At 46.7% G+C, this 15,800-nt stretch overlaps 1 protein-coding gene across 5 annotated transcripts in view; it reads left to right on the top strand.

Annotated features, from left to right (window-relative positions):
* LOC110530268 (nuclear receptor coactivator 2) overlaps positions 1-15,800 on the top strand; it is an 85,816-nt gene that overhangs the window by 41,826 nt on the left and 28,190 nt on the right. For 3 of the 5 annotated variants that reach the window (XM_021613186.3, XM_090182221.1, XM_036985870.2), the window contains exons 4-17: positions 273-376; positions 3,752-3,929; positions 4,241-4,438; positions 5,282-5,383; positions 6,470-6,610; positions 6,770-6,917; positions 7,853-9,152; positions 10,769-10,988; positions 11,306-11,509; positions 11,676-11,858; positions 12,055-12,169; positions 13,311-13,470; positions 14,538-14,807; positions 15,397-15,474. In XM_021613186.3, coding sequence (XP_021468861.3) covers positions 273-376; positions 3,752-3,929; positions 4,241-4,438; positions 5,282-5,383; positions 6,470-6,610; positions 6,770-6,917; positions 7,853-9,152; positions 10,769-10,988; positions 11,306-11,509; positions 11,676-11,858; positions 12,055-12,169; positions 13,311-13,470; positions 14,538-14,807; positions 15,397-15,474 — 3,401 coding nt within the window. The remainder of the gene's footprint in view (positions 1-272; positions 377-3,751; positions 3,930-4,240; positions 4,439-5,281; positions 5,384-6,469; positions 6,611-6,769; positions 6,918-7,852; positions 9,153-10,768; positions 10,989-11,305; positions 11,510-11,675; positions 11,859-12,054; positions 12,170-13,310; positions 13,471-14,537; positions 14,808-15,396; positions 15,475-15,800) is intronic. The other 2 variants (XM_021613188.3, XM_090182220.1) reach the window with 1 other exon arrangement.

Genomic DNA, 15,800 nt, shown 5'->3' on the forward strand with positions numbered 1-15,800 from the left:
CTCTCTCTGTGTGTCTGTCTCTGTCTCTCTCTGTGTGTGTCTCTCTCTCTCTCTCTCTGCGTCTCTCTCTCTCTCTCTCTGCGTCTCTCTCTCTCTCTCTCTCTCTCTGCGTCTCTCTCTCTCTTTCTGCGTCTCTCTCTCTCTTTCTGCGTCTCTCTCTCTCTTTCTGCGTCTCTCTCTCTCTCTCTCTCTCTGCGTCTCTCTCTCTCTCTCTCTCTCTCTCTGCGTCTCTCTCTCTGTGTGTCTCTCTCTCTCTGCGTGTCTCTGTGCAGAGAAAACAACTACTGCCAATGCAGAGGATGTTCAGAAAGCAGACGTCTCGTCAACGGGCCAAAGCGTTATTGACAAAGATGCTCTTGGACCAATGATGCTCGAGGTGGGTGGGAGCAACACACTATTGACAACAATCACAAGTCACATGATTAGCAGGGCTTGTGAAATCAACACTGATTAGATTTTGAACACATTTAAAATATATAGGGGTATACAGTGCAATCGGGAAGTATTCAGACCCCTTCACTCTTTCACATTTTGTTACGTTACAGCCTAATTGAAAAAGGTATTACATTACATTGTGTTTCCGCATTAATCTTCACACACTACCCCATAATGACAAAGTCCAGGCTCTGGCTGGGCCACTCAAGGACATTGAGCCACTCCTGTGTTTTCCTGGCTGTGCTTAGGGTCGTTGTCCTGTTGCAAGGTGAACCTTCGCCCCTGTCTGAGAACCTGCTCCAGAGGGCTTAGGACTTCATCAAGGATCTCTCTGTACTTTGCTCTGTTCATCTTTCCCTCAATCCTAACTAGTCTCCCAGTCCCTGCCACTAAAAAACATCCCCACAACATGATGCTGCCACCACCATGCCTCACCGTAGGGATGGTGCCAGGTTTCCTCCAGATGTGATGCTTGGCATTCTGGCAAATAATTTAATATTGGTTTCATCAGACCAGATAATATTGTTTCTCATGGTCTGAGAGTCTTTAGGTGCCTTTTGGCAAACTTCAAGCTGGCTGTCATGTGCCTTTTACTGAAGTTTGGCTTCCGTCTGGCATCTCTACAATAAAGGCCTGTTTGGTGGAGTGCTGCATAGATGGTTGTCCTTCTGGAAGGTTCTCCCATCTCCACAGAGGAACTCTGGAGCTCTGTCAGAGTGACCATCGGTTCACCTCCCTGACCAAGGCCCTTCTCCCCTGATTGCTCAGTTCGGCCGGGTGGCCAGCTCTAGGAAGGGTCTTGGTGGTTCCAAAGTCTTTCCATTTAAGAATGATGGCGGCCACTGTGTTCTTGGGTATCTTTTACTCTGACATGCACTGTCAACTATTGGACCTTATATAGACAGGTGTGTGCCTTTCCAAATCTTGTCCAATCAATTGAATTTACCACAGGTGGACTCCAATCAAGTTGTAGAAACATCTCAAGGATGATCAATGGAAACAGGATGCATCTGAGCTCAATTTCGAGTCTCCTAGCAAAGGGTCTGAATACTTATGTAAATAAGGTATTTCTGTTTTTATATACATTTGCTAAAAAATAAACTTTTCGCCTTGTCAATATGTGGTTTTCTGTGTAGATGGGCGAGGATGTTTTATTTATTTCATCCATGTTAGAATAAGGCTGTAATGTAACAAAATGTTGAAAAAGTGAAGGGGTCTGAATACTTAACGAATGCACTGTATAACTCCCCCTGCGTATGGTTGTAGCCAACTCCCCTGCATGTTTATTAATGCACAATAGAACAAAAAGTGAATCCGCACACTGGTATAATGATCCCAAACTGGGGTTTCTTAAGGTCAAGTTGTTCACCAATGCACTAGCCTGGTTCTTGTTTGACGTCAGACAGAGGGGTCCCTCTATCTATATGGCGAGAAAGTGGGCATCAGGGAGTGGCTGCCAGTGTTGTTCTCCAGATCTGTGTAATCTGTCGTGTCAGTGGGTATTTATACACCCTCTGGTCCCTATGTCACTGCATTCAGACACAGGAGACTCTAAATATAACCACTGCGGCCGGTTGTCCGCACTGTTTGAAGTGGTGCAGGCTGGGAGCAGGGACAATTCACAGCCGGTCAGCTGGCGTGGTGGAGGAGAGTTCAGTGCTGAGCCAACAGAAAGGCAATGCTTGTGTCCCAAATGGCATCTTATTCCCTTTTTATAGGATATCACATTTGACCAGGGGCCATAGGGCTCTGGTCAAAGTAGTGCACTAGATAGGGAAAGGGTGCCATTTAGGAGGATACACACTTTCACTAGCCAGGGGAGGGTTACTCATCAGTCCTGACGGTAAACAACCATGGGCCATGAAGCAAACTCAGAGAAGCCTCTCTGGAGCTGCCAAGAGAACAGGCGATTTACCCAAAATCGTAGCTTTTAACAGAGTTTCTCTGTCTATTTATGACACACAGAATATCTGCAGTAGCGCCATGGCTGAAGCAAGTTGATAGTGGAAGAGTATTCCTCTTTTTTAATCGTGTTCAGTTTAATGCATAGTTTGTTACCCTGGTTTCCACTAGTTTTTATTATAGTTTAATAGTGTAGTACAGTATACACAACCACACTAATATGGCAGTGAATAGTTGCCAGGCAGGAAGGAGATATTACAGCCTTGTGTGTACAGTTTTGAGCTCAGGGGATGAGGTTAATGGCCTGGCTGTCTCGTGTGTAGAGCCACACACTCTGGCTGGGGCTCATAACATGTCGTGATGAGACTTCCTCTTCTCCAAGCTATTTAGCTCACTGAGGATGATGAGGGAATCTGGGTATCTAGACGAAGAATTGCGAAAGTTAATCTCATGTTGCGGCGCAATACTCTCGGTTGAGTCAGTTCGCTGTGCAGTAATGCATGGTTATATTCCAACCGTCTCTTATTGCTACAGAGCACTGTCGTGGTTTAATGATACGACCCAGGTTACATCCCAAATGGCACCCTATTCCCTATATCATGCACTACTTTTGAGCAGAGTTCCAATGGGCACTGTTCTAAAGTAGTGCACTGTAAAGGGAATAGGGTTCCATTTGGAACAGACGCTCTTGTCACATGTTCTTAGCCAGCCCAATGTTTTCCCTCTTTTTAACTATTTTCTGCTAAAGTTTAGATCTCGGAGCTCTGAATCTGACTTGGTGTGTTAGCGTGTGCTGCCATAATTGACTATAATTTTGTGTGCCACTTAACTTCTTATGCTCTTTTCTTCGTAATGGCTGTATCGTAGAAATAAGAGGTTGGTTGTTGTAAATGGTCTGTTTGCTTCCATGATTGCTCACCATTTTGTCATTTTCTGTCCTCACTGTAATGACTCTGTAAGAACCTTTTGATGAATGACTCAGTAATAACACTTGACTCTCCTCTTGGCCAATTGGAACCCAGGCCCTGGATCGAAGACCATGGCTGGATCCCAAATGGTACCCTATTCCCTATTTAGTGCACTACTGTCCAGGGTCTACAGGTCTCCCATAGGACTCAATAGAAGTGCACTATATAGGGAATTAAGTACCATTTGGGACAAAATGGATAACAACCTTGAATATACCAAAGGTCACGGATTTTTCTCCCGTCTTGTTTCCTCCGTCTGAAGTTTTTGTCAGTAACCTGGTTATAACCCTCTTCCTTTACTCCCTCTCCATCCTAATGTTATGTTGGTGTGTATATTGCAGGGGTTCGGTAAAAGCAACAAAAAAAACACATTTCCGTCTTGTGTGGAGTGTTTTATTTTCCTTCTAATAACCCTCTGCCTCTACTCCTGGTGTCTTCCTCCCCAGGCCCTGGACGGGTTCTTCTTTGTGGTGAACATGGAGGGGAACATTGTGTTTGTGTCTGAGAACGTGACCCAGTACCTGCTGTATAACCAGGAGGAACTGATGAACACCAGCGTCTACAGCGTCCTGCACGTAGGCGACCACGCGGAGTTCATCAAGAACCTGCTGCCCAAGTCCCTGGGTGAGTTACGCTACAGCTACTATATCTCTCCATCCCTGTTTAATGTGCTTTCACAACCATCCACAGAGAGAGGAAGGTTGTCAATGGAAGGGAACATTAGTAGCAGTAGTTTTTAAAAAGTCTTAAAGGGATTGCTCACCCAAGTATTAACGTTTGGGTGAATTATCCCTTTTAAGGAGATTTTCACACGGCCTTTAATGATTTTCAGTCAGCAGTGAATGAGTCAATCTGAACTGGAAAGGGCTTTGAGTGACAATGGGGACAGTAAGTTATTCGTTTTGACCTTTGACCCCCTGTGTGCCCACCCCCAGTGAACAGCAGGGCACCGCGGTCCAGTGAGAACCCCAACAGGAATAGCCACACGTTTAACTGCCGCATGTTGGTCAACCCCCACGGGCCCGAGGAGGGGGGCGTGCAGGAGCCCAAGGACCAGGAGGTGCAGCAGAAATACGAGACCATGCAGTGTTTCGCCGTGTCCGAGCCAAAGTCCATCAAAGAGGAGGGAGAAGGTACATGAATGTTTGTTTAACCCCTGTCTTCCAATAAGGGGTTAATGCTGAACTCTTGAAATGAGGTCTTCTCTCAGTTAATTTCACAAAATCTTCCAACATGGAACATTAATGTTTCTGTCAGATGTTCCCTGTGCACTTCAATAGAACTTCACTCTTAACCTTACATTCCTAAAGTAACGAGTTTTTCTAATATTGGAGGTATTTCCAAAGAGCATCTGGGCTTAGGCTTAGATATAAATCACAAACCTGGGTCACATTCATTAGTGCCAAACGTTTTGCAACCAAAAACAAGCGTTCCTTATTGGCTATTCATGTAGTCCCTTCCCTATTCGGCCTGTTTGTTTACGTTCGTTCCTAGTAAATATGACCTTGTGTGGTCGGGTGTCTTCTCCTCTCCTCAGTTCGTCTCCATCTCTCCAGTGTCCTGTCCTCCTTTTAAGATTCCTGTCATCCGTCAGACACATCCTCAGAGAGGACCCTGGGACGTCTAATTAGTGGCTGCCACTTTCTCCATTCCCCCAGAGCTCCCAGGGAAATATATTTCTAATGTCTAATTTTAGGACCGCCATCCATATGCTGCCACTTCCCAGATATTCAGTCACATTTTTCTCTTGACATTGAAACCACACCAGAGCTGCAAATGCAATGAAGACGCGTCACTAATGAAAACCTGTTGATGGGGACTGAGGACGGTAGCTCGGACATTTGAGGCAGGGTGTGAACTGAACATCGACATGTTGTTTCACCCACCACCTACAACCAAGACGAGGCCATGTCGAACTTGAGCTCCAATGTAAAGCGTTTAATATTTCTTTTTTTTCTTTCCTGCTCCTCGTCTAGATTTCCAGTCTTGTCTGATCTGTGTGGCACGAAGGGTTCCAGTCAAAGAGAGGCCCATGCTCCCGACGTATGAGAGCTTTACCACCAGGCAGGATCTCCAAGGTATGGTACAGCTACAGGACAGGACTACTACAGTGTTCGTATGTCTTACTCTCATCGACCCTTGATGTCAAATCAAATCAAAGTTTATTTGTCACGTGCGCCGAATACAACAGGTGTAGACCTCAGTGAAATGCTTTACTTACAGGCTCTAACTAATGGTGCGGGGGAAAAAAGAAAAGGTGTGTGTGTGTGTGTGTGTGTGTGTGTGTGTGTAGGTAAGTAAAGAAATAAAACAACAGTAAAAAGACATTTGAAAAAAGAGTAGCTAGGCTACATACAGACACTGGTTAGTCAGGCTTATTGAGGTAGTATGTAGATATGGTTAAAGTGACTATGCATATATGATGAACAGAGAGTAGCAGAAGCGTAAAAAGAGGGGTTGGCGGGTGGTGGGACACAATGCAGATAGCCCGGTTAGCCAATGTGTGGGAGCACTGGTTGGTCGGGCCAATTTAGGTAGTATGTACATGAATGTATAGTTAAAGTGACTATGCATTTAAGATAAACAGAGAGTATCAGCAGCGTAGAGTGGTTGGGGTGGGGGGGGGGCACACAATACAAATAGTCCGAGCTTTCCTAGTTGTCTTCTGCGGGTCCGGACGAGGCATCCGGCTCTTCGTCCTCTGTGTCGCTTCCTTTTGTGAATAATTGGGATGTCTGCCCTGTTGGGTGTTTGGAGAATATCGTGTGAGTCCTGCTTGTTGTTGTTGAAGAAATTTTTGTCTAATCCGAGGTGAGTGATCGCTGTCCTGATATCCAGAAGCTCTTTTCTTCCATGAGATACGTTTGCAGAAACATTATGTACAAAATAATTTACAAATATCGCAAAAAAACAACACATAGCACAATTGGTTAGGAGACTGTAAAATGGCGGCCATCTCCTCCGGTGCCATGAATTGGTTCTCAAAAAGGGGCTTTGTGATTCTCATTCAATGTTGTATGTTTGAAATGTACATGCTTGCTGTTTGGGGTTTAGGCCAGGTAACTGGAAAGCATTTTGTGACGACTGCTGATGTAAAAAGTGCTTTATAAAGTTGTTTGATCAACTGAAGCTTGGCAAACTAACTGTCAGCATTGTAATCGTAGGTAAGATCACATCGCTGGACACCAGTCTGTTGAGAGCCTCCATGAAGCCAGGCTGGGAGGACCTGGTCAGGAGGTGCATTCAGAGATTCCACCTGCAGAACGACGGGGAGATGTCCTTTGCAAAAAAGCATCAGCAAGAAGGTACAATGCATAGAAATCCTAGAATATACAAGAGTATTATTTGTTCTATAAATGATATTCTGAGTTGCAATGTTTCACTGGATCTGGAGGAGTCCTCCAAAATTGAAAGCATGTGTCAGTAAATCTCTCATGTTTCATATTCTCTCTTTCTCTCTCCAGTCCTGAGACAGGGCCATGCGTTCAGCCCTCTGTATCGCTTCTCCCTCTCCGACGGTACCATCGTGTCAGCCCAGACCAAGAGCAAGCTAGCGCGCTCCCCTGCCACCAATGAACCACAGCTCTACATGTCCCTCCACATCCTCCAGAGGTACACACCCTCCCGACCCCCTCCTCTCTCTAGTTCAATCCCCATTCAGAGCCACTGTTTGGACCACAGCAGTCGTAGACATGGATCCTGGCCCGTTCTACTGACTAATTCTATAGGTGCAGCCACTCCATGGAGGCTCAGTTCATCTCTTGCCATAGATAATATGATGTGCCCCACCTCTTAAACAGTCAGGGGCTGTGCCCCAAATGGCTCCCTATTCTGGATCCTTATTCTTGTATAGGGGCTACTTTTGACGAGAGCCAAATGGAATGCACTACAAAGTAGTGCACGATAAAGGGAATAGGGTGCTATTTCAGAAGCAAACCCCAGTTTTTCACCCGTTTTAACGTGCGATCCCCGGGGCAGAGCTCGACAAGAACAGGAAACAACAGGACTGTTGTTGAGAATGAGTGGATCAACTGCAAACGTAGCTTTTTCTTGGTGTATTCTCTAACTCATAATGTAGCTTCAGTGACGTGCACAGTGAGTCCTTTGTGTTTTTAACTGTGCCTGGAGCTGCTAAAGCTTTTTCGGTACATGCCGCATTAGAGCTGTCGTTTATAGACCAGACTGGTGTTTGAGTTTGCTCTGTTGAGTACACAGTGTCTCATAGGACTGAACTTTAGTTATCTCCAACATGTTTTATCATCAGTATCCATCATAGAAGAAGTACTGTCTGAAGGGGAAAAGTTGACAACGGTTGTCATTCCATTAACGAATGCCATTTTTTTTATGCTACGCCGGAATGACATATCAGCTTCCTTTAGTATGTCTGTGTCCCAAATGGCACCCTATTCCCTTTATAGGGCACTACTTTTAAACATGGCTCTGGTCAAAAATAGTGCACTATAAAGGGAAATTTGGTGCCATTTGAGACAGCCTATATATTGTTTTTATGCCTTAAAGCTGTGTCTGTGTGTTTGGCCCTCTTCCAGGGAGCAGACGATCTGTGGGATGAACCCGGACATGTCTGGGCAGGGACAGGGGATGGGGAAGCAGCCAATGAACACCATGTCCTCGCTGACCCCTCCCAGTGTGGTTGGGCCGTCCTCTGGGCTAGGGGTCCAGGGCCAGGACACAATGGTCAGCAGCAATACCAACATGGCCACCATGGGGGGCCTGCAGGGTGGACGTTACGGATGCCATGGGACTATGAACCGCATCCCCACTCCTCAGGGTGGCAGTAACTATGCACTCAAGATTGGGATGAACAGCCCGTCGCAGGGAAGCCCCAGTGTGACCTCTCAGGGGGGTCAGGGTGGTGGTGGTGGTACCATGCTATCTCCACGCCACCGCCAGAGCCCCAGTGTGGCAGGTAGCCCCCGGGTTCCTCCCCCAGGACCCTTCTCCCCGACAGGAAGCCTTCACTCTCCGCCAGGGGGGTGTAACAGCACAGGGGTGGGGAACAGCTACACTGGTAACAGCTCCCTCAACGCACTTCAGGCCCTCAGCGAATGCCACAGGGTCTCCCAGGCGCAGTCCTCAGGGTCACCTGACAGAAAGCCAAGCAACCTGCTGCAGATGCAGAGTCACCCTGGTAGTGGTGGAGCCAGCAGCAGGAACAACTCCAGGCAGCTGGCCAACCGCAGCAGCACGTCTGAGAGAGAGATGGAGATGTTTGGAGTGTACGGAGAGCAGTCCCAGCCAGACGGGGAGGAGAGGGAGGACGGGGAGCAAAGGGAGTCGAAAGACGGCACCCCTGAGCCCTTCATAGGAGGAGGGCCGGGAGGAGAGCTGACTGACGCCCAGAACAGGCTCCTCAACAGCAAGGGCCACACCAAGCTCCTGCAGCTGCTCACCAACAAGTCAGAGCACATGGAACCCTGCTCGCCCCACGGGGGAGGGGACCCCAACTGTAAGGACCCTGGGATGGGGCCGGGGGGCCACAACAACCACTCCTCCTCGCTGAAGGAGAAACACAAGATCCTCCACAGACTCCTCCAGAACAGCACGTCCCCGGTGGAGCTGGCCAAGCTGACGGCTGAGGCCACAGGGAAGGACCTGGGTCAGGACCAAGGAGGACCAGACAGCATGGCTGCCAGCGTGGCTGAGATGGCCACCAAGCAGGAGCCCATCAGCCCCAAAAAGAAGGACAACGCACTGCTGCGCTACTTGCTGGACAAAGACGACAACACCATGCAGGAGAAAGGCATCAAGATGGAGCCAGGGACAGAGATGAAGCTGGCCAACGTGAAGACGGAGAAGCATGACCCGGGGTACAACATGGCAGATCAGGTCAGTACAGCAGCAATGTGTATGGTCATGATACACTGGCTACGCCCTATTCCCTCTATTGGCCCTGGTCATTCCCTCTATTGGTCCTGGTGCGCTATATAGGGAAAAGGGTGCCATTTAAGACACAACCACTGATAGTCTGTGAAGTAAGCCATACAATGCAGCCTCCTGGGGGTTGTCCTGGATTTCTTGTACTTTATTACATAGTACCTAGTGAGTTTCTAACTAGGGAATCTGTTGCTCTGCCAGACATTTAATATGCTATGAGGATTTGTTTGTTGTTGAGAGATCTCTTAGCCGTTGCCAAAGCCAAGTTGATCTCCTTGTGAAATCCAAGGACCGGTCCTGAGAACTAGCTGGCTAGTGAGTGAGGCACACAGGCTGGCCCGGCGTCTGTCTTCAATTGACTCTGGCAGAGTGTGGGGGCTCTGAAATACAACATATTGCCAGGGGTAGTGGAGGGAGAATCCAGTAGTGTTTAGTGCTGGCTGGCTGTTTGGCACGCATTGGTGGCCTGCTCCTCTGGCTCGTCCTGGTCTAAACATCACCCGGAAGGCACAGGTGACTACAGACCGCTTAGCAGCCAGTGTTTATACTGCCAGCTCTCTGTGCTTCCTGTAGGGTGTGTGAAGAGGATGATCAGGTTGTCGTCAGTGTGTTCAGGGGTCACGAGATAGATGGAGCGGGGGCTAGCAGGCACACCGTGGGAAGAGGAAGTAAGAACTAAAAGCCTTTAATGAGATGTAAGCCGTCTGCCTACACGTTTCCCCTACAGGGACTATAGACATTCCGTTCAGAGGAGAATATTGGGCATAAGACCAATCTGATAGTTTTTAAGGGTCATTTCTACAAATGCAATCTGTCAACACAATAGCGTTTAGCATAGCGACAACCTGTTAGCTGGGGTCCCCACAGCAGTGTTTTCTAGCTCTGGTCCTCCAGTACCTCAACACATTTTCATTATAGCCCTGGACAAGCACCCCTGATTCAACTCGTCAACTAATCATCAAGCCCTCAATGAGTTGGGTGAGGTGTGTTTGTCTGTGGCTACAACTAAAAGTTGTAGTGTTTGAGGTACTGGAGGACCAGGGTTGGGAAACACTGGCCTACAGGGAGGCATCACTGTCTGTGTTAGCCAACAGCCAACTCCCTCTGCAGAGTGGAGCGGAGTGGCCTTACATCATACATGACCTCATTAGTGCAGTCTGCTATTTATATCCTCCCCTCTATTCACCGGCTTGCCTGTATGAAAGGGCCTGCGTAGGAAAGATTCCATTCCCATCTATAGGCCTCCCTCCCTTCACTAAAAAATACAGCTCATTCTCAGTGATGCATACAGTAAGTAGGTTAGGCTAGCTATGCACAGGCTTTCTTGATTAGAAAGGGATCTGGAAAAAATGTAAACCTCTTTTAATGTGGAGTGTTCAGACAGTTTATTTCTCTTCTAGAAAATATATACCATTTATGTTCCATAATATCTATATATATATTATTTATGTACATAGTGATCAGACACGGTCTCCCACATACCACTATCCTACTCTGCTACCAGAGGCTGTTCTAATGTGTACATATAACTTGTATGTATTTGTCTGTGTGCATGGATATGCATGCAGTCTAGTGAGCTGGAAGACATCTTGGATGATCTGCAGTGTAGCCAGCAGCAGCAGCTCTTCTCAGGCCAGCACCACCAGCAGCAGTCCAGACCCGTGTCCCTGCCCGCCAACGTAGACAAGCAGTCCATTATCAACGACATCCTGCAGATGACCGAGAACAACAGCAGTCCCACGGGCACCAACACCCAGCAGAAGGCCTTCCCAGGCATGGGCCCAGGACGTGAGTTAACCACACCTCTGCTCTTATCTGTCCCAGGTTACATCCCAAATGGCACCTTATTACCTATGGGTCCTGGTCAAGTAGTGCGCTCACTGTATACAGAATAGGGTGCCATTTGGGAAGTAACCCCAGAAGCCCTTAACCACAGATCTGAGATCAGCTTACCCTCCCCAAATATATCATAAAGAATGTGTGACCCTGTGTCAGCGGTTTGTTAGGGGCAACCTCTACCTACTTTGTCTTACGTTTGATATGGGAAAAAATGGTTTATAGTTTAGTGAGATGATTGTGTAACTTTTTCTCTCTTGTGCTCCCAGACTTCAATGGTCCCAGGATGGGCCAGCCAGGACGAGTACCCCCTGTCCGCAGTATGTCCCTGGATCAGTCCAACATGTCTGGCAATGGTTCTCCCCGGCCCTTCCCTCTTCCCAGGAACAGCAGCCCCTACTCTGTCATGCAGCAGCAAGCCATGATGGGAAACCACGGGATGCTGCAGAGCCAGGCTAACATGGGCAACGCAGGCGAGTTGTCTTATCTTCTATACCACTTCATGTTATTATTGGATCAGTCTCAAATGGCTCCCTATTCCCTATATAGTGCACTACTTTTGATTAGGGTCCATTTACAGTGTTTAGAAGTGATCCTTGCTCAGCTTACAGTCTGTCCTCTCCTGTCTCCCTGTCCTAGGCATGCCCCGGGCTGGCATGCAGCAGGGTTGGGGTCCTCAGGGGCCAATGGGCCAGGCTCTGCAGCAGAGAATGGGGCCTGATGGTCGCATGGTGCCCAACGTCTCTGCTGGAGTCCCCATGAGGCCCAGCAACCAGCAGCCTGGACCCAGACAGATGGTCTCCATGCAGATGACGGGAAATGGTGAGTGCTGCTGCCCTGTTTCTCCACACACACACACACCTTGCCCCCGTTTCGCCTAACACACACACACACACACACACCTTGCCCCCGTTTCGCCTAACACACACACACCTTGCCTCTGTATCCATCTAGAGCCCTATGAAGGCTATATTTGAACTTACTCTGAATCTTTTCAAAATGTCTGTTGAACAATCAGAGATGGAGATGGCTGGTCCTCCCTACCCAGGGCAGCAGGCACCGCCCAATCAGACTGCCCCGTGGCCTGACCGCATGATATCTGTAGACCGTGGACTTTATGACAACCAGAACAGGTAACTAGCTACACACAGTGCAGACAAGGGTTGAATATTTTCCTGTTATTTTCCAGATGTTCCATCCCGAGAATATATCACTTTTCTTTTGGCTAACCCGGTATTTCCCGCTAAAACCGGAAGTGTCATTCAAGTGCATTATAAGGCATATAAATAGGCCTATGTCTGGATTTGATCTAAAATTCTAACCTGATGAGCCATACATTAAATAAACGTTTGATCCTACATTAAAGAAATGTAAAGACTCCATTGAATTCATTACCTGAAAGATTTAGGCCAGACCATCCATATGGCCTATCGATCTTGAACAGGTTGATCTATTTTGGATGCAATTCGACTGGCATTTTTTTGAATTTATTTGTTATTTTTTACCTTTATTTAACCAGGCAATTCTTATTTTCAATGACGGCCTAGGAACAGTGGGTTAACTGCCTGTTCGGGGGCAGAACGACTGCCTGTTCAGGGGCAGAACAACAGATTTGTACCTTGTCAGCTCGGGGATTCGAACTTGCAACCTTTTGGTTACTAGTCCAACGCTCTAACCACTAGGCTACCCTACCCCGCATTGATTGCGAGAGAGAGAGAGAGAAAGACAGTGCTCGCGCGTGCACTGATTTAAAACTGCGAAGTGAAGAGGTCTCTCCCTCTTCTCTCACCTCTCACACTTCTCTAATGTCTGACACTCTTGAACATTGTGCGCTATATAGGTAATAAGGTGCCATTTCCGATGCAATGAACTGTCACATTCTGAACCTACTCTGGTTGTTCACTCACCAGATAATGAGAACATCCCAGACAAGTTGGAACATGTTACTGTATGCTTGTGTCCTGAGTGCACAGTCAGTGGCTGTTGAGTTTGAAAGTTGTATGGTATGCACATGATGGTGTCTGTCAGATGAGAAGCAGATGATTCTCACCGTAGTGACCTCCTCTGGCCACACGGCCCTCATCTGTCTGACCTTGAACTCTAACCTCCGACCTTGTGTTGTGGCATGTCGTGTTCTTGAACTTAACACCCACACTTTGTAAAAAGGGTCTACTTGTGATAACTGTGAAATGTCTGTGTTTTTTCCTACTGAACTTAGTCTGGATCAGAGTATCTGCTGAATGAACTAAATGTAATGAAATGTGTTCCTCACAGACAGGTGTATGGTAACCTCCAGGAGGAGGCGCTGTGTCCCCCCTCGCGGCCTGGGGAGGGGCCTTTGGATGGGGAAGCCCTGCTCAGCCAGCTCTACTCAGTGCTGAAAGACTTTGACGGCCTGGAGGAGATTGACCGCGCCCTGGGAATCCCTACTCTGGTCAGTCAGTTAATCTCTATTAGCCACTGTAATCTGCCCAGGCCACAAAGGTACGAGAGAGCTCATCTCCTATCTTTTCAATTGCCACTTCAAAATGGTGAAATCCCTTATTAAAGGGGCAATCTGCAGTTGCTACATACATTTTTGAAGTGAATGATATGTACCCATTGATTCTTGACTATTGTGATTTATAAATACCTAATGAGTTTAGTTCGACTTTCATTCCTCATTAAAACCTGAAATATAAGCTTGTTTTAAACCAATGTTTGTAAACAAGGTTAATGTAAAAAAAACACTCTATACCCTCAAAACATGGTTAAAACAATGATTTTGATATCATGGAAGGTCATTCCTTACAGTCCCTCAGCTTTTTACAGAAACTGTGGCGGTGAGATGCTTTGTTATTGCTTTAATTGCGCATTTCCCCTTTAATGGCGCTGGCCCAAAACCTGTTTTAGGATGGACAAGTGTGCCCTCTATCCAACTCTATGACCCTGGCCAACAAGCCTATAGCAGGCAGGCAGCTGGGCTCAGCTCCATGTTCTCTTTAGAGGGCTTATTGTAGTTCAGTACTGTAATTCAGTGACTTCTGTACAGTAGTTACTAATAATCATTTGGTGGGTGCTTATATTTGTCCTATTTCACACATGTACAAGTGTGTATTAATACGCATTTGTGAATTTTGAATGTGTTTTTTGCATATCCCAACTCTCCCAGCGACACCCTCAGAGAGTGGGGTCACAGCCAGGGTCTGCCATTATCAATGGCAATTAGGGTTAGGTGCCTTGCTCAAGGGCGCATCGACAAATAGTCATTTGTTTCCCCTAAGGTCTATATGGAATGTGTATGTTGCTGTGGATTCCATTGTCATTTTATAAATGGATTGCGATATTATGCAAGTTGGTGTAAACTACAAAATCTTAAATGAATTTAGCTGGCTAGTTTTGTTAGCAAGCCATTACTTATTAACGGAAAGAAGACGAGCCAAAACAAACAACACTGACCTATTGTATCATTTACAAATGCCCTGCTATGTGACTCTTACCTTGTTTGATCTATCTTTGTAGGGCCAGCAAGTGGAGCAGGAGCAGTATCCTAGTCAGGAGTCGCCCATGATGAAGCCACCCATGTACAGCCAGCACTACCCCCAGGCTGGCAGCATGGCACAGGGCAACTACATGGGCCATCAAGACCCTGCCTTCCACGGTATGCCCGGTCTGATGGGCCAGCGGATGGGCTACCCCATGCTGCGACTCCCTGCCCGACCAGGAGGCCCGGTGCCCGCCCAGCCCAACAACCTCAGGCTGCAGCTGCAGCACCGACTACAGGCACAGCTGGTAGGGCGACACACCACCCCTGGAGCCCTCACTGTCATTTATATTGGCCCTGTTCTAATTCATGTCTTCATCTGCAAAGAAACATTTTAAAAGCTTGAAATAATGTTCTAAATAATATATACTGTGACCCAATATATTAACTTTCCCCTTTCAAAATCAGACACACCACACCTAGAGCCCTCACTGTAAATCATAAGGCATATACCAACATCCTGATCTGAAAAGGACAATTTATAGCCTAAATCTTGAAATAGTGTTGCATTTGGAATAAATACGATAATTGCACAACCCTGACCCTCCCTCGTCAAAATCATAAAGGAACTTGACATTTAAGACCATTGCAAACTGAACTGGACATCTGAAAATAAGAGCTTATAGTCTCCTCCTCTGAGGCAGCTACTGCCACCTGCTGGAGAGTTTGAGAAATGTATTAAACAAATTATAACGATGACTCAATGTTGTGCATTATCTTAATGTCTTTGGTCTTAATCGCGTAATGGGCCTTACAGAATGGGAAGGTCTATGTAATGAACATATTTAAGTTGTTAAAATGTTTCAATTAATTTTCTTATTTCCTTTCTATTTTCAGCAGAATCGTCAGCCAATGATGAATCAGATGGGCGTGTCCAACATGAACTTACCTCTCAGACCCAGTGTACCCAACCAGGTTAGTCAAATACTGTAGCAGATCATTATTGTAACGCAACAGCTCCATGTGTGTGTGACTCAAAGCTTGCTCCTCAAATGAGAGCCTATTCCCTATATCGTGTACTACTTTTGACGGTACCCTATTCCCTATATCGGGGTCGGCAACAGGCAGTTTTGGCCCTCTATGAATTCAGCTACAAATTTGTTTCATTTAGGAAATCTGTTCCCAAGTATTCCCACAAATAAAAAAAGATTTGATCGCGTCTCAATGTAATCAAGGTATGAAATTATTGTTATTTTTAAAAATTATCTATTTTTGGGCTTAGTTGTGGTCAATTTACAGTG

The sequence above is a fragment of the Oncorhynchus mykiss genome, chromosome 8 (genome assembly GCF_057628025.1).
Source record: "Oncorhynchus mykiss isolate SJ-2025 chromosome 8, ASM5762802v1, whole genome shotgun sequence".
In the NCBI taxonomy this organism is placed as follows: Eukaryota; Metazoa; Chordata; class Actinopteri; order Salmoniformes; family Salmonidae; genus Oncorhynchus; species Oncorhynchus mykiss.